This window comes from Lactuca sativa, chromosome 4 (genome assembly GCF_002870075.4).
Source record: "Lactuca sativa cultivar Salinas chromosome 4, Lsat_Salinas_v11, whole genome shotgun sequence".
Lineage (NCBI taxonomy): Eukaryota > Viridiplantae > Streptophyta > Magnoliopsida > Asterales > Asteraceae > Lactuca > Lactuca sativa.
Window position 1 is genome coordinate 160,153,424 of NC_056626.2, and position 24,904 is coordinate 160,178,327.

At 41.0% G+C, this 24,904-nt stretch overlaps 1 protein-coding gene across 1 annotated transcript in view; it reads left to right on the forward strand.

Moving 5' to 3' along the window:
• The first annotated feature begins 1,831 nt into the window (after positions 1–1,831).
• The window catches only part of LOC128133539 (uncharacterized), a 34,984-nt gene continuing 11,911 nt past the window's right edge, over positions 1,832–24,904 (forward strand). Inside the window, exon 1 of the mRNA XM_052771015.1 lies at positions 1,832–2,265. Coding sequence (XP_052626975.1) covers positions 1,832–2,265 — 434 coding nt within the window. The remainder of the gene's footprint in view (positions 2,266–24,904) is intronic.

Genomic DNA, 24,904 nt, shown 5'->3' on the forward strand with positions numbered 1-24,904 from the left:
CAACAGCTGGCGAGGGAGTTTTAGGAACTTCTTCAAACAACAGAGATTGTGGCGGAGATCACCGCCATGTTCAGGGCGAGGGCTTTATTGGTTTTGCGGTATGTTGCGGATGAGGAGATGAAGAAGACAAGGTACCATGATATGTTTAGGGATGACATTCGAGAGTTTATGAGTATGCCGAGTTGCAGGACCTTAGAGGATATGATTGCTAGATCCCGGGAGCAGGATATTGAGTTGGAGCTTCGGAGGAAGTGCAAGCCATATTAGGTTCAGACAATTGTGGCCCTGGTGAAGAGGCCCAATGCTTTTGATTTGTGATCAAGAGGCTAGTAGGGTCGAGGCCATTGTGAAAAGTGTGGGAGGTAGCATGAGGGGATCTATCATGAAAAGGGAGGAAGCTGCTTCAATTACGGCTAGGCTGGTCATTACAACAAGGATTGCACTAAGGGAGAACTCGTATGCTTCCATCGCAAAGGTTGATTGTCGGAGATTATCAGGTGGAGTGGCGAGGCCACCCGCTCTAGCTACGCTGAGGATTATTGATGGCCGTGAGGGTAAGGTAGAGGCTCCTATAATGAAGAGCATATCTTTTCAATTGAAGGCCGAGGAGGCCCGAGCAGTGCCATATATTGTTACTAGTATGTATCTTTACCACGTTGTTTTCCTACTTTCATTGTTCGTGCTTATGTTTTATCTGATCATGTATATGGATGTTTTTAGTCAATGTTATGACTGTTTATGTTCTTTTCAATTCAGGTGCTACTCAATATTTTGTGTCTCTTGCGCTTAGCGAGAAGTTTAGTGATGCTATGAGAGTATTGGATAACCCGTTGGAGGTGGAGATTGCAGCTGACCATATTATGAGTGCTCCAAGTTTTCATTATGTTTGCATTCTCGAGCTGTTCCGTGAGAAGTATCTGATATATCTAGTCCATATTCATCTATGAGGGACTAAGATTATTGTGGGCATGGACTGGTTGATCCCTAATGGGACTATGCCTGATTGTGATCACCAGTTAGTGAGAGTTCGAACTCCAAGTTTGGGAGAACTGGTTATACATGGCAAGGGTGCTCAATATGGACCGACTATTTGTTCAACTATGAGAGCTAGGAGGTATATTTAGTAGAGGTGCTATAGATTTATGGTTTATGTGATAGATTCATGAATTAACGATAAGAAAATAGTGTATGACATTCCCAATGTTCGGGATTTGTCCGTTGTATTTCCTGAGGATTTTATGGGAGTGCCTCCTGAGATGCATGTTGAGTTTTAGATTGATCTGATTTCGGGTGTGATGCCGATAGCCAAAGCACCCTATCTCTTAGCACCTTCAGAGATGCAACGGTTGTCTACACAACTATAGGAGCTATTAGACAAGGAATTCATCAGGTCGAGCAGTTCTCCATGGGGAGCACTGATTTTGTTCGTAAAAAAGGAGGACGGTTCACACAAGACGTGCATTGACTACAGGGAGCTGAACAAGTCGATAGTGACAAACCATTATCCACTTCCAAGGATCGACGACTTGTTTGAACAGCTTGAAGGTGCATATTGGTTTTCCAAGATTGATTTGGAATCGGGGTATCATCAAATGAGATACAAGGATGAGGATGTGCAAAATATGGACTTCAGGACTCTTTATGGTCATTACGAGTTCATGGTGATGTCATTTGGTCTCACCAACGCACTAGTGATGTTCATGGAGCTCATGAAGCGGCTTTGTAGACGGATGTTGGACTGATCAGTGATTGTTTTTCACTGACGATATCTTGGTCTACTCCAAGACCAAGGAATGAGAAGCACTTATGAGAGGTTTTAGAGACTTTGATGATGGAAAGTCTTGATGCCAAGTTCTCCAAATGTGGGTTCTGGTTGCGCCAGGTGCAGTTCTTAGGGCACATTGTCAACCAGAAGGGTATATTGGTCGATCCGGTCAAGATCAAGGCAGTGATGCAGTGGGAGGTTCCGAGGTCACCATCTGAGATTTGGGGTTTCCTTGGGTTAGCGGGTTATTACCGTAGGTTCATCCAGGACTTCTCCAAGATTGTTGTTCCTTTGATCCAGTTGACAAAGAAGAATGTTACTTTTCAGTGGGGGCCTGAGCAGCAAGCGATATTTGAGACTTTGAGGCTGAGATTGTGTGAGGCCCCGATATTGACCCTTCCCGAGGGTATGGATAACTTTGTGGTTTATTGTTATGCTTCGATTATACGATTGGGATTAGTGCTAATGCAGATAGGTCACATGATTGCTTACGCTTCGAGGTAGTTAAAGCCTCAAGAGGCGATGTATCCTACGCATGATTTGGAGTTGGGGGCTGTGGTTTTCGCCCTCAATATTTGGTGGCATTACTTGTAAGGGGTTCGATGTACCATTTTCACGGACCACAAGAGCTTGAGATATTTGATGGATCAACCAAACTTAAATATTAGACAACGTGGATGGTTGGATGTTGTGAAGGATTACGACTTCGGGATTTTATATCATCTGAGAAAGTCCAATATTGTGGTTGATGCCTTGACTCGCAAGGCGGTTAGTACTCTTATAAGATATCTATGTATGAGGATGGTCATCATTTCACCACCGTTAGATTTGATCAAGAAGGTGCAAGTAGAGGCGTTGAAGAGGGAGAATTGGAAGGAAGAGAGAATGAGGGGACATATTCCTTTATTTGTCAGAGATAGTCAAGGATTGTTGACTTGGTGTGGCAGAGTATAGGTTTCGATTTTTGGTGGAGTTAAGCAGACATTATTGGAAGAATCACATAATTTGAAATTTTCAATCCACCATGGGCCATAAAGGTGTATAAGGATTTGAGACTGAGCTACTGGTGGCTATGCATGAAGAGGGAGATAGCATGGTACGTTGAGCAGTGCCTGACTTGCCAGAAAGTCAAGGTCGGACATCAGAGACCCCACGACAAGATGCAATCGTTACCCATTCCCATGTGGAAGTTAGAGGATATCACTATGTCTTTTATCATGAAGTTTCTAAAGGCGGAACATGAGGTTGATTCTACCTGGGTCATTATTGATAGTTTGACCAAGAATGCTCTTTTCATCCCTATTTCAGAGAGAAATTTCGTTGAGAAGTTGGACGACATCTACATCAGGGAGGTAGTCGCTCGTCACGGGGTTCCAGTTTCAGTGATCTCCAATCATGATGTTTGTTTCACCTATAGGTTTTAGAGGAAGTTTCATGATGATTTGGGTACTCAGCTACATTTTAGCACATCATACCACCCTCAAAGCGACAGACAGAGCGAGAAAACTATTCACGCGCTCGAGGATATGCTCAGGGTGCTAGAGTTTGGCTAGAGTTGGGATACTTATCTTCCATTGGCTGAGTTGCCATATAACAATAGTTATCATGCAAGTATTGATCGACCTCCCTTCGAGATGCTTTACGGAAGAAAGTGTCCGACCCTGATTTATTGGGGTGAGTTTGAACGTCGAGTTATGGGCAGTGCTGAGGTAGTACTCAAGACTATTGAGTTGATGCAATAGACACGCAATCGACTGTAGACTGCACAGAGTCACTAGAAGAGTTAGGCTGATCGGTGACATTCAGACCTCGAGTTTCAATTTGAAGACCTTAGTGCTTTTGAAGGTGTTTCCGGTTGATAGGTGTGTTAACTAGGTATATAATGAATCCCTTAGAGATAGATTATTTATGAGAGATGATGGTATTAAGTGGAATATGCACTGGATCAAACTGGAAGCAGTTTTGGAAACAAAGAAAAGGAGGGTTAGATATTATGTCTTTAAATGAATTTAATAAAGCCTTGCTTTAGAAATGAAAGTGATGTTTTGTTCATGACAACAAAGCTATGTGGTGTAAAGTGTTTAGAGTTATTCACGAAAATGATATAGGGTTTGGCTATCTTGATAGTTTGAATTCAACTAAAGGGGTTTGAAGTAAGATTGTTTTTATGATTAATTTTCTTCATGACATTAATACTATTCAATCTAATGCTATCTAAAAAATAGTTGGGATGGTGTTACCATATGATTTGGAAAATATTTGGATGGTAAACATGCCTTTTATGATTACTTTTTCTAGGATATATTTACTGGAAATGGAAAAATATTGCTCATAAAAGATAGACAGGAGTGAAAATGGAGACAAGAGATAAGGGGTGGCGTCGAAGAGACTCAAATGAAAGTATTGCTAAACATAATTCGCCGTTTTAAGCCTTTGCATAGTCATGATGAGTGGATTTGGGTGGAGATACTTCTTTCATGGTTAGCGAAGATAGAAAGTTTATTGATGATAATTCTTTGATAGATGGATTTTTTGTAACTACATAGAACGAGTATTTACCTAGAAAAGTCAACATATTCTATTGAAGACGACACTCGAATAAACTCTCATTTGTTGGATCTAGATGCTCAAGAATCATTATTGAATGATATTGCTAATAACATATGATCTTATAGGGTTATACCTTTATCTAGTTGAAAAAACTAGATAATGATTTTGCCCCTTTTCTTTAACCATGGCTGATTTTTAGAAGGCATGGGAGGTTGCTTGTCAACCTCCCTCCCATTTGTAGCACCTGGTTCCTGGTACGTAAATCTTAATTGAGTATTTTCCATTTTTAGCCTTGGACTCGGTGAGTCATAGGTCCGACTCGCCGAGTAGAGACGGGACCTAGGACACGTTTAAGTTGGCGACTCGGCGAGTCCATATCCTGTACTCGGCGAGTCACCGCTGTTGGATGAAACCCTAAGTTTCAGGGGTTTGCACCCTATTTAATCTCTCATTCCGCCCCAATCTCGCCCCCATTCACCCTCAGAAGCCCTCCACACGTCCTAGCCCTTGTTCTTGTGAGTTTGAGGCTTATTAGTGTGTTTTCCTTGAAGATTTTGAGAAGGAAGAGGAGTTAATCAAGAGGAAGGGAAGGAAGCCAAACACCTCTGTGTTCTCTCAGTAATTTCCTTGAGGTATAACTCGTTTTTCCTCTGTTTCTATGCTTATTACTCCATTAAAGTCCCTCTTGAACCATGTACCAAGCTTGGTTGTGCATTGTTGGTTGATTCAAGTTGATTAGCCTTTAGATCTAGACCCCATTCAGTCCCTGGAGCTTGGATCTACTGCCTTTATGGAGTCATATTGCACACAAGCCATAGATCTACCCCTTTTGGTGCACTTTAAGCCTTAGAACCTTTATTGGTGATGATCTACACGTAAAGTTGGAAACTTTACGTGTAAACCAGGCCCTAGGAGCCCAGATATATGATTGGCATGGACTGGATTCGAGCAAAATCGCGTATATGGCTTTTGCATGAAGCGGACTCGGCGAGTCGCTCATCTGACTCGGCGAGTCTGGTCGCGAGTCTCCTAGTTTGTCCCCTTTTCGTTGTGTCGAGTTGAAGTAGTGAGTCCTGGGTGGACTCGGTGAGTTGGTAGCCGAACTCACCCATGAAGGAACTCGATGAGTCAACGCCCTGACTCGGCGAGTTCAAGGCAATCTCCTTAGATCAAGAACAGACTCGGCGAGTTGTTCATATAACTCGGCGAGTCGCAGCATAAGTGTTCTTCGGATGAAGATGAACTCGGCGAGCTGTTCATACAACTCGGCGAGTCGCAGCATAAGTGTTCTTCGGATGAAGATGAACTCGGCGAGCTGTTCATACAACTCGGCGAGTCTGAGCATAAGTGTTCATCGGATGAAGATGAACTCGACGAGTTGTTCATACAACTCGGCGAGTAGGATGAAGGACTTGAATATCAGTTTAGAAGGAGAACTCGTCGAGTCATCGCCTAACTCGACGAGTAGGAACGGGATTCAGGACAATCGTTTGGGTAGGGACTCGGCGAGTTGGAGAGCCAACTCGGCGAGTCGGGTCAACTGAAAGTTGACTGTGACTTTGACTTAGGGCATGATCAGGGGTAAAATGGTCATTTTACCCAAAGGACAGTTAGCAGTGTTTGATTGAGTATGTTATGGGAATTACAGCCGGAGGATTTCCGGAGCAGCAGCAACCGCAGTAGACAGTCAGTTCCCGATCAGATCAGCAGCTACTTTGAGGTGAGTTACCTTCTAGTAGCGGTGGGTCTAAGGCCACAATGCCGGCCCACCAGTAGGAGACGTATGATAGATGACTGTCTCTGTGATATCATCTAGGTTTGCTACTACCTGATATGTTATATGCTATCATGATATGTTATATGTGATAGTAGTAGAGTTCGGTTGTTAGGACCGGAGGGCAGTCAGACACCCCAGATACGTCTGACAGTATGTGATGTTATGTTTATATGCTAGCATGATCTGTTATATGAGTTAGAGGTAGTAGGAGGGGAGCAGTCCCCGAGTTCGGTTGTTAGGACCGAAGGGTAGTTCAGACACCCCAGATATGTCTGATAATATGTTATGTTATGATATGTGATAGTAGTAGCAGTAGGGGGTGAAATAGTCTTCGAGGATCGGTTGTCAGGACCGGCGGGTAGTCAGCACCCCAGAATAGCTTGACACGGGTAGTCAGCACCCCAGAATGGTTTGACATGGGTAGTCAGCACCCCAGAATGGCTTGACACGGGTAGTCGGCACCCCAGAATGGTCGTACCGGGTAGTCAGGCACCCCAGAATAGCCTGGCAGTATGTATGATATGTGTTGTATGGTATGTGGTACGATGGGGGAACTCACTAAGCTTTGTGATTATGTTTCTCAGTTGTTGTTTCAGGTACCTCTTCAGCCAAGGGGAAGGAGCAGGCGCGGTAGCGGCTAATCACACACACTCCTTGATTCTGCACTTATGAGTTTACTCTGGGATTGATACTCTGATATTTCGATTGGTTGTATGATTTGGCTTTATACATGGTTTACGTTGTGATATGGTTGATCAAACAATGTTTTTAATTATTAATGTTTTCTAAAGTAATGTTTTAAAAACGAAATTTTTGGACGTGAAAATTGGGTCGTTACACCATTTTAAAGACAAGTTGTAAGTACTGATGATATAAAAGTGCTTCTCCTTTAGTGCTTAATTGTTTTAAGCACTTAAAGGCTTAATAAGTACTTTATACAAGATGAGAACTAGCATTCCAAGTGCTTTATTCTTGATGGTAGATGCATTGTAGAGAAACTCTATTCTTGAGTTTTTGCTATCTTCATCAATTCTCTAATTCCAAGTGATATCAAAGGCTTCAAAGGTTATATCTTTAACTTCCTATGGTTGTTATTATCTTTCTAGTTCATTATTTGAATCCTCTTGGTGGTTTTGTTAAAATGATCTAAAAATAAACTAGTTATTTTTAAAGTCTTACGTATCGCATTATTAAACTTGTTTTATATAAAAAAAAATCGTTTTTAGTTATCAAAACCAATTAGTGGTATCAGAGCCTCATATACATGTTTAGATTGATTTATTTAAGCGTTTGATAACCTTTGGTTTTAGAAAATATGTTTTCTATTTCTTTTGGCAAATAAATGACCAAATATATTTTCTATGACAACTTGTTTTTTATAATTGTTATTTTTATGCAACCGAGTTTTTCATGCATTTTGGTTGTTTAAAGTTCCCTTAAGAAGAAAAGAGTGTTTATTATTATATTTAATATGTTGTTGTGTATAAACAAGCCATTAGGACCTTTGTGTTGTGTTGGTTGATTATTTATTTATTCATAAGTTGTAACAGATAAATGTGTATTTTTCATTTCTTTATTTGTTGTAATAAAATAGTTGGACTAGTTGTATTAATTTTTTTTACCAAATGTAACAAGTTGAAGAAATGACCACTTTGAAGATGAATTAACCATTTGAGACTATAATCCTTACCTTGAGTTTCTACTTATGGTTTGAGGCTTAATTATACTCTTAATGGTTAAGTCCAACAACTTCTACAACACATGGAATAATGAAGTCCTTTTACAAGCACGAGTTCTTTTGGCAAGTAGGAGCTTGAAGAGTCTTTAGAAGTGTCCATTATGTCCCTTAGGAATGTCCAAATAATTCTTGTGTTGTTTCACAAAAATTATTTCTAGTTATGGTTTGGTTTTTTTACACATTTTAATGTATGTTTGTGATGTTTATTTTATATTGTTATATGTTATGTTTTATGTATGAAAAATATTTTTACATGTCAAGTAATATTTTATTATAGAATAATATCACTTGGATTTTGAGAAATAAATACTTAAAAGACAACATAAGATGTTTATAAATAACTATTTATTAAAACATTTTTAACCACTTAAAATCGAGTTTTTGTTAAAAATGGTTTTATTGTAAAACTTTGAAATAGACAACTTTAAAATACTTAAAATGGTTTAAAATGTATTTAAAATTTATCTAAACTCCATGTCTTTCATAATAAATAAGAGTTTTATTAAAAAGACTAAAAATCGGTTTATAGCGTTATAACGTCAAATTATAATACTAGTGATTATTTTTACTTTACTTAATATATGATATTAATTTTTTAAACTTAACACAACATGTTGATATTATGTTTTATGCATTCCAAATGAAATTTAAATCATAATTATCATCACCAAAGTTTTGGTTTATCAAAATATGACATTTTATCATAAAATGTATAAAATTAGTTTATTAAATAAAATGTATTCTACAAATTCATAAAGTCACAAGATTTTGATTATTAAAAGGAGATTTAAAATTTTGATTTTAAAACTCATCCAAAATTTCAAGTCTTAAGTATAAAATAAAATTTTATTAAAAGACTATAACCGGTTCTTAAAAGCGCTCTACTACTTAACTTTAAAATATCGGATTTTAGTTTATAATTGATCGCAACTAACGGTAAATAAAATGAAGTTTTATTTGGAATATAAAGAACCTTATAACAAGAGATATGATTTTTACAAAAGGGTACATGAATTATTTGATGCGTGTAATATTCATGAGACCATGCTTTTATAACTATATTTGTAAAACATATAAAAAAAACATTTTCTTAAAAATGCAAGTTATTGTTGTCCCTTTTGAAAAACACTTGCTCGTAATTTGTATCGTATTTGTGGGAGATGGGCCACCTAACCACTTGGATTTGAATTATAATGGTGATTTGTTTTTCGGATTTGTTAGTAGGTGATGGGTCACCTAACCACTAATAGAATGTCGATACCATAAGTTGTTTCATGAAGGATGACTTGATTGAGAATCTTGTGTGATAAAGGTCACCTAAACGTGAGAGACCTAATGCATAAATATGATCAAACATTACAAGTTAAAAAAAGTTTTTTAGGACCCCATTATCTTGGAGTTACATATTTTATGTTATTGGTAATGGCTACATACCGAGTTGGGTTAAGTGGATCAGATAAAGGTCACCTAACCATTTACTTGTTTCGTAACTTGAATCTTGGACTTTAATAAATTAATGTTTTAGAAACAATAAAATGTATTAATTTTTAAAGAATTAATACTGAAAATATTAAATGAAATTTTGTTAAATTTTGTAAGTAAGTATTAATATTTTACGCCTCTATAAAATCGCTCTCTCTCTCTCTCTCTTTCTCTCTCTCTCTCTCTCTCTCTCTCTCTTGTTAAGTTTCAAGAGATAATAACATCTGATGGTTATAATTTCTATAAATGGTATAATACCTTGAGGTTCTTCCTCAAGGATAAACATAAATTATATATACTGAAAAATCCAATTCTTGAACAACCTCTGCCAACTAGTAAGTCTTATTATGATGCTTTGATGGAAGCATTATTATGATAATGTTGATGTGTCTCACATCATACTGGAATGATTTCCGTGACCCGCATAAGGTCTTGGATAATTATGAAACATATCATATGCCTCATCAAGTAAAGCATATATTTAATCAGAATAGTAGAACGTTCTTTAAACTTGTTCAAACATTGAATAAAAGTAAGGTCTAAGAAATTGTGTACTCTAATAGACCTATAGTTCAGTTAAGGGGAATACAATATAAACCCAAGAAATAAAGAAAGGACCCAAATGACTAGTGTTGTTTCTATTGTGGAAGAAACTAGATACTAGAAGAGGAACTGCTCCTCTTATCTCACCAAGCTGAAGAAGTCTGACATGATCAACACTTCAAGTATCTATATAATAGAACTATTTATTTTTCCATCATTCTCTTAAGTATGTTATACTGCATGTGACACTAATAATTGATATTATGTGCTAATGTTTTGGAAGAAATAAACAACTGATTACATACAAATGGTATTCCATTTTGATGATATAACAAGTGTTATTATCAATACTGGTGGAACTTTAGATGACTAAATAGTTTGTATTTGAACAATAGATGTTTGTACCTATTCTTATAGGAACATGTAACAGTTGAAAATTTCTGAATAAATCTAGATTTACTTATCATTTTAATGGATGATCACATTCATGTTTAGAAACGCTATATTTTATGTTAAGAATATTTTCTAATAATGTTATTTATCAAGTAAATATATAAGTTTTTATTAAGTAGTTCTAAAGATAACACACATATAATAAAATGATATTTGATTCAAACTTATCTATTTAATTATCATCGTGACTATATAAATATGAAACATATATACCAACTTCAAAATGATGGAATTTTTAAGGCAAATGAGCTTGATTGAGTTGATATATGTGAATCCTATGTAAATGGGAAGATGATTCACAAGTGTCTTTCCCTATTAGTAGTGAAAAAAATAGGTTTGATAAATAAGGGAAAATGACACATACGTCCTCTAAACTTTCTAGGGTTTACCCTTTCAGTTTTAAGTGGCTTTATGAGGGAACAAATTTAGTTTTATCGTGTCGAATAGGTCATTTTTAACAAAACGAAGGGGTAACCCGGTTACCCCTATGCCAACTCATTCAATTGATGTAATTATTTATTTGTTTATTATAAAGGAAATTGACACCTCCCCCTCTCTCTCTCTCTCACACACACAAACATACAGTGATAAGAATCCTTTTTCTGGGTTGACTTCTCCTTATATCCCCAAATCAACATATGAAAATCGACTTATCCACTAATTCTATGATGAGAGCTTTGCATTTGTTTTCGTTCGTCCCAAATCACCACAAGAAAACCTATTGTAGAAGCAATTTGGTAAAGAGGTTAAACAACCTGTTCTCGCAAGCTATGATGCAAAACCGCCTCCTCCTTTGTGTGTTCATCCTCATCTCCAAGTTATGTGATCACCTTTCAATATCCAATTCAGAATTATCCCTGCTGTTTGCCTTGACCTCATTTCCATTTCCGATCACCTATTGTCGCAAGCTACGGTAAAATAGAATGAGAAAACCCCTTTGATGATGACCCAATAGTGGCATCCACCGTTGAATTAGGCTTTTCCTTCTTCCCTCTAAGCCAAATCTTTGGCACTGAAAAGCTTTCCCTATTCCTTCTTCCCAAAAAACCCTCATCCTCCCCCTACGCTGCTCCACAACCCAACGGTGGATACCCACAAGCACATGGTGGATACGAAAGCCCATTTGCAATCTTCTTCCATCAACATTTCCTCCGGGAATAGATCCGAACTTGGTGACGTGTTTCCAGGTCGCCGATTAGGATGAAAGTGCAGTAATTGATGATAATGAATTGTACAGGGCGTTGTCTTCATAAAATCAAAGTTTCAATATGTATATTGGTCACCTTCTTATGTATACCTTCACCAACACTAACGATAGAAAGATTAGTAAATCTCTCTCTCACTCTCTCTCTCACTCTCTCTAGAGTTTCACTATTATAGCATGATTAATGGAATTGGATAATGAATTTGATTCAATGAAGTTAAACAAGTTATTTTGAGTTGATTCTTATGTAGATTTTGTGATTTTTTTCTAGAAATTCGTAGGTTAAATTTTGATTAGCAACTCTAGTTGACATTTACTCATCGAAGTCAAACAAATTGCAGAGTTAACATTTTCTTCAGAAGTTCTTATCAGAAGTGTGCTTGATGAATTGTTTAGGGAATTTTTTTTACTTGTAAACCAATGAAAAAGAGGATATGGTGTGTGTGTGTGTTTATGTGTCTATTCAACAATTCTTCAACGTTGACTATGGTAGCTGACATTGTGAACTTTACAAGTCAGGTCATCATCAGTTGCTTATTTGGTAGATAGAACCGGTTATTTCAGGTTAAGGTGACCAAAAAGACAGGTCGCTTCACAATTTGTTCCCTCATAAAGCCACTTAAAAATTTAAGTGACTAAAAGGGTAAACTTTAGAAAGTTTATAGGACGTATGTGTCATTTTCCCAATAAATAATTACACAAATTGATGTATGTAATCATTTCAATCAGTGAATAGATTTGGTGATAGATACTTAGTTAATTTTGCTTACGAATTTTATTTGTTATTGTTGAAACTTTTGATTTTCTCAAATTGTTTCATAGTGAAGATTGAAATACAACTTAATGAGACAATCATTAGCTTTTTCGTTGTGATAAATAAAATGAGTTTTATAAACCAAGTCTTCCTGGGACATATTAAGAGTTATGGAATTAGTTCACAACTCATTCCGTTAAAAACACTCACTCGTCATTTGTATAGTTCTTGTGACACAAAATCACCTGGTCGCTTAGATTTGTCTTATGATGTTCAAGGTAGCTTTCATGTTCTCTAGTGGGATAGGGCCACCTGGCCACTGGCTGAATGTCTATAGTACAAGTTTTTGAAGAGGATAAATCAGACCTTACAGTCAGCTATATGATGTTTTATAGAACTATTTCCTTTATATATTTTTTATAGTTATGCTCACTACAACACACACACACACACACACACACATATATATATATATATATATATATATATATATATATATATATATATTTCCAACCAACCAAGTAGGTTAAATACTTTCATTTGACTCGGGATGAAATGTTCTATCCTTATCTAAAAGGTATAAAGTTATGGAGCTTATGTTAGACAATAAGCTTAAGTCACTCTAGCATCTCCTGATTGCATTTACGTAAACTATCCTAAATGATTGTTTAGAATGAAGTTTCTACAAGCAAGTTTGTCAAACCTACTTAACAAGGTGCCTTTATCAGCCAAATCATGAAAGTTATGTTGGTGCTACATGAGCTTGTTGTTATAAATGGATAAATTTGATTGAAATTTGGTGCTTGGATATTGGAATAGTATAAGTAACATATATTGTAATGATTTGATACATTGGATATAGTATTTTCATTAAATAATTGTGATGAGTTATTAATTAACTCTTTGATCGATTAGATCTTTGTAACAGGTATGCGATGAACGTAAAAACAGTGAACAAAACACAAGTATGAATCAAGATGTGTCGAATGATTAGATTACTCGATCCTCAGCAGAGCTCGACTAAGAACTTCCACTGTAGAGGATTATAAGGTTACAAAAACAAGAACGATAAATCTGCTGAACAATAATACTCTAATTGTTACTAATCGTCCTTTTTGTTCTAGGATACATGCAAGAATCTATATATACTAAACCCTACAAAACTCACGGATGGACAGGCCCATACCGGATATATATATATTGGACTAGCTAACGAGCCCAATAGACGCAACACAAAATACGACCCAACAATCTCCCCCTTTGCGTCAAATTGGAGCGAGACTACTTCTTCTTCTTGCTTGGGCCAGCAGCGGGAGCCTTCTTTACGGTATCAAACAGACGTGTGATAAGAGCAAGGATAGTCTGTCTGAACCGAATGTACCATTGAATAATATCATCAAAGTACTTGATATCATCCGCTGTGTTCTGCTTGCATCGATGGATGATCCCTAAAACGTGTTCCAAACATGCAGTGGTGTAGAGATGTTTGTCTGCCAAGGCGAAAAGGCATTTCTGTCCTTCGTTCCTGGTAAACATGACGGAGTTTCTCTTTGGGTCAATCTTCCCCATCTTCATCATGTTGAGATCACTAGCAGAGCCAACAGGAGATATGGTAGGCTTCTTCTTAAATACGCTCGCAATCTCCTGATCCATCAAAGCAACTTCCATGATATAGCATACAAGCATCCTCTTAAAATGGTCGATGATCGGACCATATTCAGCTTCGTTTGTAAGAAGGATGTTGTGCAAGATAATCCAATCATGGGGATTAAGGTTGGGAAGATCTGCAAGTGAGATGGCATGTTCGGCTTTGGCAGATCCCCTTAGTACCTTGAACCGAACGTTGGTGAAGTTGCCTTCCCTGTACGGCTTTAGGACCCGAACATTGACAATTTTTTCTGAGCGCTCCAAGTCTGGTATTGGGGTTGAGCGGCCTTCAGATAAAATTCGATTAAGTCCCGATCAACCTGTGGATGAGGATGAGGGAACTCTGCAATGTTGTCAAAGGCATGAAAAACAAACGCCTTTCGGGTCAGTGGCATGTCGAACTGTGAGTCGACAGTGTTAGAACGATCTAAAGAGATCACAGGTTCTAGCCACAAGATACTTGGTGTGTCAATGGCTTCTTTAATCAGCCTCTCAAGAGTCCACGGAGGAAAAAGATTTTTCCTGCTCTCAAGAAGGTCGTGGGCTTCATTCTGTCTTTTTTCGGCTTCTACAGCCTCTCTAGCCACACGAGCACTGATGTCAGCCTCTTTATCTCGACCTTGACACTTCAGAAAGTCGGCAATTATCTCTTTATCATCATCATCACTCTCCTCAGCAATATTTTTGCCTTTGTCTTTCACACCAGAACCGGAGGCTTGGCCTACTGGAGGAGGTTCGGTTGTGTGAGTTGCTGAAGTAGGAGGTGGTTGAGACACTTGTTCTTTTTCTCCCCCTTGTTTTGGAATGGACACGAAATCAAGGAGCCCCTCAATTTTGCTGAGTAGAGAAAGGGCGGGAGCGAGCTTCTCTGCAAGGGTACGACGTACTGAATAATTGATGATTGGGTCATGTGGTTCAAGGATGTTGGAGATAGCAGAGTGGACATCTGAAACACACGATTTAACCACCTCTCTTTCAGATCGAAGAGAGTCAATCTCCTGTTGACAGTTGGAGAGTTGAGTACCCTTGACCTTCAGAGCGGTAGTCTTCCTTGCGAGAGCATCCATGAGAGAGTTCTCGGCAGCTAAGTCTTCTTGAAGCTTGGAGAGACGCTCCTCAATGGTGGTTCTGAAAGTTGAGTTGTCGTCAGAGATGGTTTGACGAAGCGAAGCGAACGACTTCAGCTCAGAAGCGACTGATGTAGCCACTTGGTTGATAATGGGTTCCAGCGTAGTCTTGGTGGCTTCAACACTTTCCTGTAAAGATTTCAACAAGAAAGAAGCATCAGTGAATAGTTTATCGACTTCTCCGACCTCAATATCTCAAGGACCTCCCTCAAATGCTCCTCATGCTGCTCTCTAGATCTCGAATACACCAGAATGTCGTCGATAAATACAATCACTGACCGATCCAACATCGGCCTACATACCCTGTTCATGAGATCCATGAACACCGCCGGGGCATTGGTGAGCCCGAAAGGCATCACCACAAACTCATAATGCCCATATCGCGTCCTAAACGCTGTCTTCTGGACGTCCTCATCCCGCACTCTCACCTGATGGTACCCTGACCTCAGATCGATCTTGGAAAACCAAGATGCTCCCTGCAACTGATCGAATAAGTCATCGATCCTCGGTAACGGGTAACGGTTCTTGACCGTCAACTTGTTCAACTCCCGGTAATCAATGCACATCCGGTGTGAACCATCCTTCTTCTTGACGAACAGAATAGGTGCTCCCCACGGCGAGCTGCTCGGCCGAATGAATCCCTTCCCCAGCAACTCCTGGAGCTGCGAGGACAACTCTTGCATCTCTGGGGGTGCAAGACGATAAGGCACCTTAGCAATAGGCGCGGCCCCCGGAACCAGGTCGATACCAAACTCTACTTGCCTCACAGGAGGTACTCCCGGCAGCTCCTCGGGGAAAACATCTGGAAACTCATGCACCGCTGGGACCTCCTCAACTGACCTCGGTCTCTCGGAAACCTCCCGCGTATCCATCACATACGCCACAAAACCCTTACAGCCCTGCTGTAGACACTGCCTCGCCCTAGCGGCCGAACAAAAAGCTGATCCTGAACGGGTACCCTCGCCGTACACTGAAAGGACTCCCCCACTATGGTCTCGTATAGTCACCAGCTGACGCTCACAGTCGATGACAGCGCCGAATCGGCTCAACCAGTCCATGCCCACGATGACACAGACATCACCCATCGCAATAGGAATCAGTTCAATAGGGAAATCAACCCCGAAAATCTCTAGCACGCACCCCCGAAGAACCTCCGTGGCACAAATCACTCTCTCGTCAGCTATAGAAACTCTCAAAGGTCGACTCAACGACTCGCGACTAACGCTGATATGCTGACTAAAGGCTAAAGATACAAAGGACCTACTCGCACCTGAGTCAAATAACACTAGAGCAGGCACAGAGTTCACAAGGAAAGTACCTACGCATATAATAACATAAGCATAACATCTCGACATTAAAATAAATGCATGAATTACAACATACCTGCCACAACATCGGGCGCAGCGCGGACCTCCTCCGCAGTCAGCTGAAAGGCTCTCCCACGAGCCCTCGGGGCCTCGACCTTCACCGGTCGAGTCTCAGTAGTCCTGGCAGTAGGTGCAGATCCCTGACGAAGCTGAGGGCACTCGGCCTTCCGGTGGCCGGTCTGGTTGCAATGAAAGCAAACCATAAACCCCTTGGGACACTCCCTAGCAATGTGCCCCTCCTTGCCGCACTTGTAGCAAGCACCAGCTCGACACGCCCCATCGTGACCCTTGCCGCACTTTCCGCAAGTGCGGCCCTTCGGACCTCCCGTCCTCGAATCGGCGGACTTGGTCCGCTTGGCTGCCGGCTGAGACTGAGCCGGCCGCCGGTCCACCTGCTGAGACTCGGCCTCCTCCCTGGCCTGGGTCTCCAACTCGATCTCACGCTTCCTGGCATTCGCCTGAAGCTCAGTAAAAGTATGATAGGTGGAGTTCGACACAAACTCCCGGATATCCCTCCTCAAAACTCCCAAGTACCGGCTCATCCGAGCCTGCTCTGTGGACACCAGCTCGGGGCAGAACATCGCCCTCTCATGAAACTTCCGCGTGATTGCCGCAACCGAATCAGTACCCTGCTTGAGGGTTAAGAATTCCTGAACCAATCGTTCCCTCTCCACCGGGGGAACGTACTCATCCCTGAACATGGCAGTAAACCCCTCCCATGTCACTGCTGTAATCTCTGCCAAAGTGAAGTTCGCCGTCACGAACTTCCACCAGTCCTTCGCTCCCAGACGGAGCTGGTTCAAAGCGAACCGTACCCTCAGGTGCTCCGGGCATGAACAAGTGTAGAAGCACCCCTCTATATCCGCGATCCACCTCATCGCAGCAATCGGATCCTGCGTCCCATCGAACTCAGGTGGCTTCGTGTTGCTGAACTCCCGGAACAGCAACGAGTCACCCCCCTGTGGCCTGGCAGCGGCCACAGCTGCGGTAGCTGCAGCGGCTGCAGCTTCAGTCAATGCGGCGTACCGCTCCTCGAACGTCTCCATCAGGGTGGTCTTAATAGACCCAAACATCTCCGGGATCTCGGCCCGGATCGCCGCATCTACCTCCTCGTGAATCATCTGACGAATCTCCTCGTCACTCACACCGCTCGAACTCGCTCCGTGGCGTGGTCTAACCATGATGTCTCTAAAATACAACATAAAACTATCAGAGACCCCATCGAGTATAATCGCACTCGATAACGCAACCCTACTCAGTCTCCAATATCCAGGGATTCTTACTTGGGTCTCCCACTGACCCGGTGTCTTCGGTAGTACGGGCCCAATACTACCGACCACACCGCATCAGCATTCATCCCAAATCTTCCTCCCCAAACCCCGGATAGTGAGTACTCTACTTCTGTTATGCACTATCTACCCGCACACTAGCTAAGCATCTCATATCGGCAAACTCCCCTAGACTAAGGCATCACAAATCAGGCCACTCTAGTCCTATCATGAATACCTAGTCTTCTAACATGCATAACAATTCATATCATATAATATTGTAAGGTATTTTGGGGATCTTTACCGTTCGGGCGCTGACTGATCGTACACACTGCTTCTTTCTTGCTTACCACAAAACCATTTACAAAAGTTTATGCCTTTATTTAAAAAGTTTTCCTCAAATCCTTGGTTTGAGTTCAGTTACTCCCGAAGGTGCACCTGAATCCCTCAAACCAAGGCTCTGATACCAATTGTAACAACGCAAATTTTCAAACAAATTTTTCATTTTAAAAATGTAGTACTTTCATTCAAACAAGATGTAAATAATTTAAGTGTCATGTCAATTACAAATTGTCTAAATCCCAAGATCATAAAAACATCCTTCAGTGTGTACCGATCACGCCGGCGCCTTCCCACAGTCCTCGCTAGTACCTGAAACACATACATAACAACTGTAAGCATAAATGCTTAGTGAGTTCCCCAATATACAACTTACACACATACGCCTTTCCAGGCCCTGACCTTCCGGTCCACAACACAACGCCTTCCGGCCCATATCATAATCGCCTTCCGGCCCATCACATATTGCCTTCCGGCCCACATAACATACATAGCACATATAGCAAATAACTTACCACATATAGCATACATATCACATATCGTATCTGACCTTCCGGTCACACAGTCAGACCCTTCCGGGTACAGTATAGTGAGAAGACTCACCTCGTAAATGCTGAAAGCTAGCAATCCTGAAACCACTCGTGCACAATCCGTCGAGCTACAACCTCCCTATATCATCACATATTTCTCATTAACACTTATATCTTCTAAGTGTGACTATCCCTAAGAAGTCAGACTTAGATCAACTCTGGTCAACGGTCAACGGTCAACGGTCAACTCGACCGGACTCGGCGAGTGCCATGGCGACTCGGCGAGTCTAGACGTCCTCCAATTCTCTGAGATTCCCTTTCTACTCGTCGAGTATCCTCCTTGACCCGACGAGTTACTCCTGGAAGAATCGCGGGGCTACCCCGACTCAACTCGCCGAGTCTGAAGAACAACTCGACGAGTCCCAGTTAATCTTCAAGCTACTCGCCGAGTCTGTTCGTCGAACTCGGCGAGTCCATGCCATGCAACTGCTCAAACTGCATCCTAAGGTCAGAACCGCTCCGACCATTCCTAGGTCTGGCCTTCCTAGGCTGATCCACCACGTAAGGTCCTCATTTCAGTGCTCATGATACACCCTATGATTCATAATTCACATTTTGACCTAAGGCATAAGGATTCCAATCCAAAACCTTCATCAATTCCCGAAATGCATAGGCATGGGACATTCTGGACCTCCAAAGGTCCCAATACAGGGTTACAATCAATTAGGGGACTAGGGTAACATTCAATCTATTCACAAAAAGGGTTCCATAAACCCTAATTCCATAATCACATCAACATAGCAGAGTATACTCGAATTCTTACCTGGATGATGTATTCTCTGTGTCCCCAATCCTCAAAATGTGACTCCCTTGCTGTCCCTCTAGCCAACCTCTTCTCTTCCTTGCACAACAACTCTTCTATAATCAACAGTGGCCTATAATCCTTGCTCCAGATGCACACAATCGATTTAGGGTTCTTCTCAGAAGGCTAAAATGAATAATGACGACCAATAAGTCCCTTTTATACGTCCCAAACCTGAACGGTTAGGGTTTTCGCTAAACAGCGTAGACTCGCCGAGTCCATATCTGGACTCGTCGAGTCCAGTCGCGAACCCGCGACCAAGTCTGCGATCCTACTCGGCGAGTCCAGGCTCCAACTCGCCGAGTCCCCTCTTAAATCACCCCAAAAACATAATTTAACAATACCTGAGATTCCCGGCTGTTACAGGTGGAGGTTATGGGGGGGAATAGAAATAGGAATTGTAACTGGTGGAGAAGAGATAGGAGAAGTAGAAATATGTATCTTTGGGGTAGGCGAACGTGGTGGAGTGTTGCCACGTTGAGATCCATCCGAATCAGAACCCTCGTCCTCAGATTCGCTTGAGGATGAAGCGATAATCAACTTTCGTCGCGGTTGGGTTTTTCTCCTCTTCTGCGGTGGAGACTGAGCAACCTTAGTGGGTTTCCTTTTCTTGGGAGATGGGCCTTTTGCTCCCTTTTCCACCTGTTTTCCCTTATCAGCTTTCTTGCCTCTAGGAGCAGGCTTGTCAGCGTCATGAATTGATTTCAGCATCTCTGGAGTAAGATCCCTCGGACCAGAACGTCTGAACTCCTTATACGTTTGAATGATCCGACTGTCAGCAGGAACGTCACCATACATCGTTTCCGGGATAGACCCGTTGAAGGGAAATTTTGAAGCATCCGACACAATGATCTTCGTGGTATGGAAAGTACCAATCGAAGATATTGGAGCACCAGCGACAATGGGAACGTGGTACTTGTCCATCACCCATTTCGTGACAATAGTCCAGAATCGGGCATAAGAAATCTCTGAGTGTCGAGAAGTCGAAGAGAGACTCTGAATGAGTTGTTGCCATAGGACCGACCCGTAGTCCATGTTGATGCCATTGTAGATCCCGTACATGATGGAGAGAAATAAACGACTTGCCCCATCGGATCCAGCACTTCGTTCAGATAAGCCCTTGAAGAGAACAGTGAACATTCCATTCCACTGAGGGGGCAGGCACGACTTCTTGAATTTCGTGACAGTAGTGAGCACCTCAGTGTACCCCATGTTGTAGAACATGTTAAACAGATGACCCATTGGAATGGTTTCCGGATTAACCCTCGAAGAATCAGGGGCAAACCCTAACATCGTACAGAACCTCTGTTTGGAAATCGACGCCTTGTCCTCAAAGTAATCGAAGAAAATCCTGTCGACGACCTTGTCGTAGTGAGCCGTGGCAAAGATTTGTGACAGGAACTCCATTGGAACAACTTCAGCCCTGGTAAGAGCAGGAGCGATTGGCGAGAACTTCAGGCATTCGATGATGGGAAACATGAAAGCGTCGTACGCCTGAGGAGTGAGATCAATGATCAAACTCTGCTGGGGATGAATAAGCAAGATGTGAGAGGTTGCGTGAACAGATGAAGAATCTGCCATTGTTGAGATGAAAGTGGGAGAGATGATGAACAGTAGAGGTTTAGAGGAATTTCTTGCTTTCTGAGAATTTAGGTGCAGTAAAGAGGTAAACGGTGGATCACATTACCTTTTATACTGTGGGTAAAGGAGAGAGAAAGATCTTTCCCAAATCTTCAATTGAAAAACGAAGGGTTTTTCGGAGGTGACTGACGCGTGACAGTTGGGTTTGACGATGATCACGCAGGAGAGAGAGTGTCAGTCCCTAATTACACGCCTTCCCATCAGGCGCCGTTTGGAGATGAAACGGTTCCTATTCGCACGCTTTTCCCTGTTGCGCCGTTTGAAATCAAATCGATTGGACTCCCGCCTGAGTCAACATTTCGTCATCTTATCCCTTTAGAGTGAAACGACATCTTTAAAATAAAATCGCCACGTGGATCAATATTAACCACAACTTTTGATAACAGCCAACCCAAGTAAAATTCCTTAGAATTAATGAAACCAGAATTTTGGAAAATCAAAAAGATTTTCGTGCTGAGTGTGTAAAAGAAAAAGAAATAAAGCAACACTTTTGAGGGATTATGTGATGTCAATAAAGACACGAAACAGTGGATCCCGGGCACGAATCTCTTCCTTCAAAGTCAAGAGAGACTTTAAAGTGTTTGTATGGTTTCCCGTTGAATAACGATCAAACACTTATTAAGAAGTGTTGAAAGGCTTCTTTTAATTAGGCTTATGAGGTGGCTTTCGCTTCGATTCATAATTCCTAATCTTGATATAAGATAGAAATCGAACGAAGTACTTGTGAGACCAGTGTAGTCTGTTTGAACAAGTAGGTTGGAGATAATTTAAGTGGCAAGGTAAACTAATGTATGTGAAATCTCAAAAAAAAATTAAAACTGGATCCCAAGGGAAGAAATGTTATTGGATTTAACAATTTCATAGGAATCACTCAAAAGAAAAATAGAGATTTCAGGTTGTACTCCCATGGATAAGTTCGTCAATTCATTAGTGAAAGCTAGAGCAAGTTAATTGTTCACCGTCAATGCATAGTAGGTATTGAATTGTGGGTTTCACTTAGCACGTAGTGACACGAAGCTAAGATCATGAACACAGAAATTGTGCAACCATAAACCTCAGTGGTAATGTCTGAGAGTCTCAAGGGTTACGTTTGTGAAACGAGTGAGATGGAGAAAAATGATGTAGATGGTGAAAAGAAACCCAATGTACCTCTGCTATGAAAAATAGGACTAAGCAGAAAACTCTTATCTCATGTGAGAAGAGAGTTAGGTAGCTCATGATGAGAATAAATATGAGAGCCTAATTGGGAAGACAGGGTTTGTTTGTACCAAGTCAGTAAGGCTTTTATTCAGAATCAGATGAGGCTTTGGTCACATACAGCAGCATGCTTCTAGGGACACTTAGCTAGTGAAATAAGTTAACCACAATGAAATAAATAAAATAAAATAATAATAAAATAAATAATAAAATAAAAAAAATATAAAAGTCAAAATAAAAAATATTTTTGGAGTTTTTGAATTTACGAATTTTTTTTTTTTTGGAATTTTTGATCGAAATAAATAAGACATAAAAAAAATTTATACAAAAAAACGTTGGAACTGAACCCGAGCGTTCGGTTTATTTCGGTTGAGAAAACTTTGGAACCGAACCCGAGTGTTCGGTCTATTTCGGGTGAGAAAATTTTTGTAACCGAACCCGAGCGTTTGGTCTATTTCGGTTGCCAAAGAGAAATAAGATTGAAAAAGAGAAGAACTTTGACAATAAGATAAATGAATTAAGAAAAATGATACAAAAGATTTACAACCATAGAAACTACCTTTGAGTGATAGGCGAAAAGCAGATGATACAACCGAACCCGAGCGCTCGGTCTATTTCGGCACACCAGATCAAGACCCGAACCCGAGCGCTCGGTCTATTTCGGCACACCAAATCAAGACCCGAACCCGAACGTTCGGTCTATTTCGCTTCTTACGTTTGATCTTGAGAAGTAATTTTTGGTACTGACTCCGATTCCATCAATCCAAGCCCTTGTAGAATTTTGTTGAAAGAAGCTTCAGGAAGAGTTTTGGTGAAGATGTCAGCCAGTTGATCAGTGGTTCGAACAAAATAAATTTCGACGTTCCCATCTTCCACATGATCCTTAATGAAGTGATACCTCAGTGTTATGTGCTTAGTCTTGGAGTGTTGCATTGGGTTATGACAGATCCTAATTGCACTTTCAGAGTCGCAATATAGTGGGATCTTTTTCATATTGAGTCCATAGTCCCGGAGTTGGCTTTGGATCCAAATCACTTGAGATGTATAGGAGGCAGCTGCGATGTATTCTGCTTCAGCTGTAGACAGAGATACACAAGTCTCTTTCTTTGATTGCCAGCTAACCAACTTCCCGTCAAGGAATTGGCAGCCTCCAGTAGTGCTTTTCCTATCTAGTCCACAACCTCCAAGGTCTGCATCTGAGTAGGCTTGAACGAAGAAACCTGAGTTTGATGGATACCATAAGCCGAGAGAGGTAGTTCGTTTCATATACCGGAGATTGTTCTTCACTGCAAGCATATGAGGTTCACGAGGATTCGCCTGAAATCTAGCACAGTAGCAAACAGAAAACATTATATCAGGCCTGCTAGCAGTAAGGTACATTAGAGAACCAATCATCTGGCGATATAGCGTAATATCGACTGCTGGCTTGTCCAAGGATGGAGTGAGCTTGGTGCCGAACGCCATTGGAACTTTAACCTTTGAGTCTCCCATCATGTCGAATTTAGCAAGGAGAGTCTTGGTGTAAGCTTCCTGGTTAATAAAGATGCCTTCGGGTCCCTGTCTAATATTTAAGCCAAGGAAAAAGTTAATAGGACCCATTGAGCTCATTTCAAATTCAGTCTCCATCAGCTTTCTGAATTCAGCCGTTAAGCTAGGATTCGTTGAGCCGAAGATGATATCATCGACATAAATTTGAACAATCATAAGGTGGTTACCTTCCTTCTAACGAAAAAAGGTTGGGTCAACCGAACCTTGTTTGAATTTGGACATCTTTAAAAACTTGGTTAGCGTTTCATACCAGGCTCTAGGTGCTTGTTTCAGTCCATATACCGCTTTGTCCAGAATATAGCAGTGATTGGGGTACTTTTCATTCACGAATCCCGGAGGTTGCTCCACGTACACCGTTTCTTCAAGTTCTCCATTTAGAAATGCGCACTTCACGTCCATTTAGTAGACCTCAAAGTTCTTGTGTGCAACATAGGCAAGAAATATTCGAACAGATTCCAGCCTAGCTACAGGAGAAAAAGTTTCCTCATAATCGATTCCTTCCTCCTGGCAGTATCCTTTCACAACCAAACGAGCTTTGTTTCTTATTACATTGCCTTCCTTGTCCATTTTATTCCTAAAGACCCATTTGAGACCAACAACCGAGGCATCTTGAGGAGTTGGAATGAGGCACCAAACTTTATTTCTTTCGAACTCATTAAGTTCGTCTTGCATAGCTTGAACCCAATCAGAGTGATCAAGAGCAGTATTTACTATCTTCGGTTCAACTTTTGAGACGAAAGAGTTAAACATGCAGAACTCTACTTTTGAGAATAGAGATGCTTGCTTTGCCTTCAGTTGAGATCGGGTCAGGACCTTTTCAGAGACATTTCCCACTACCTTTGAAACAGGATGATCTCTGGTCCATTTGACAAGAGGAGGGTAATTCGGATCATAGGATGGATCCAATTCATCATTTACCATCTCTTCTAATTCAGATTGACTGTCATCATCATAAAACATATCGGCATTCTCCCCCTCGACTGATGAGCTTTCAGGGGTATCTTGACTTTCTGGTGCTACAGGAGTTTCGGGAGCATTTGGGCTTTCGGTAGCAACAGTACCTTCGGGTGCAGTAGAGCTTTCGGGTGCATTTGAGCTTTCAGGAGCTACAG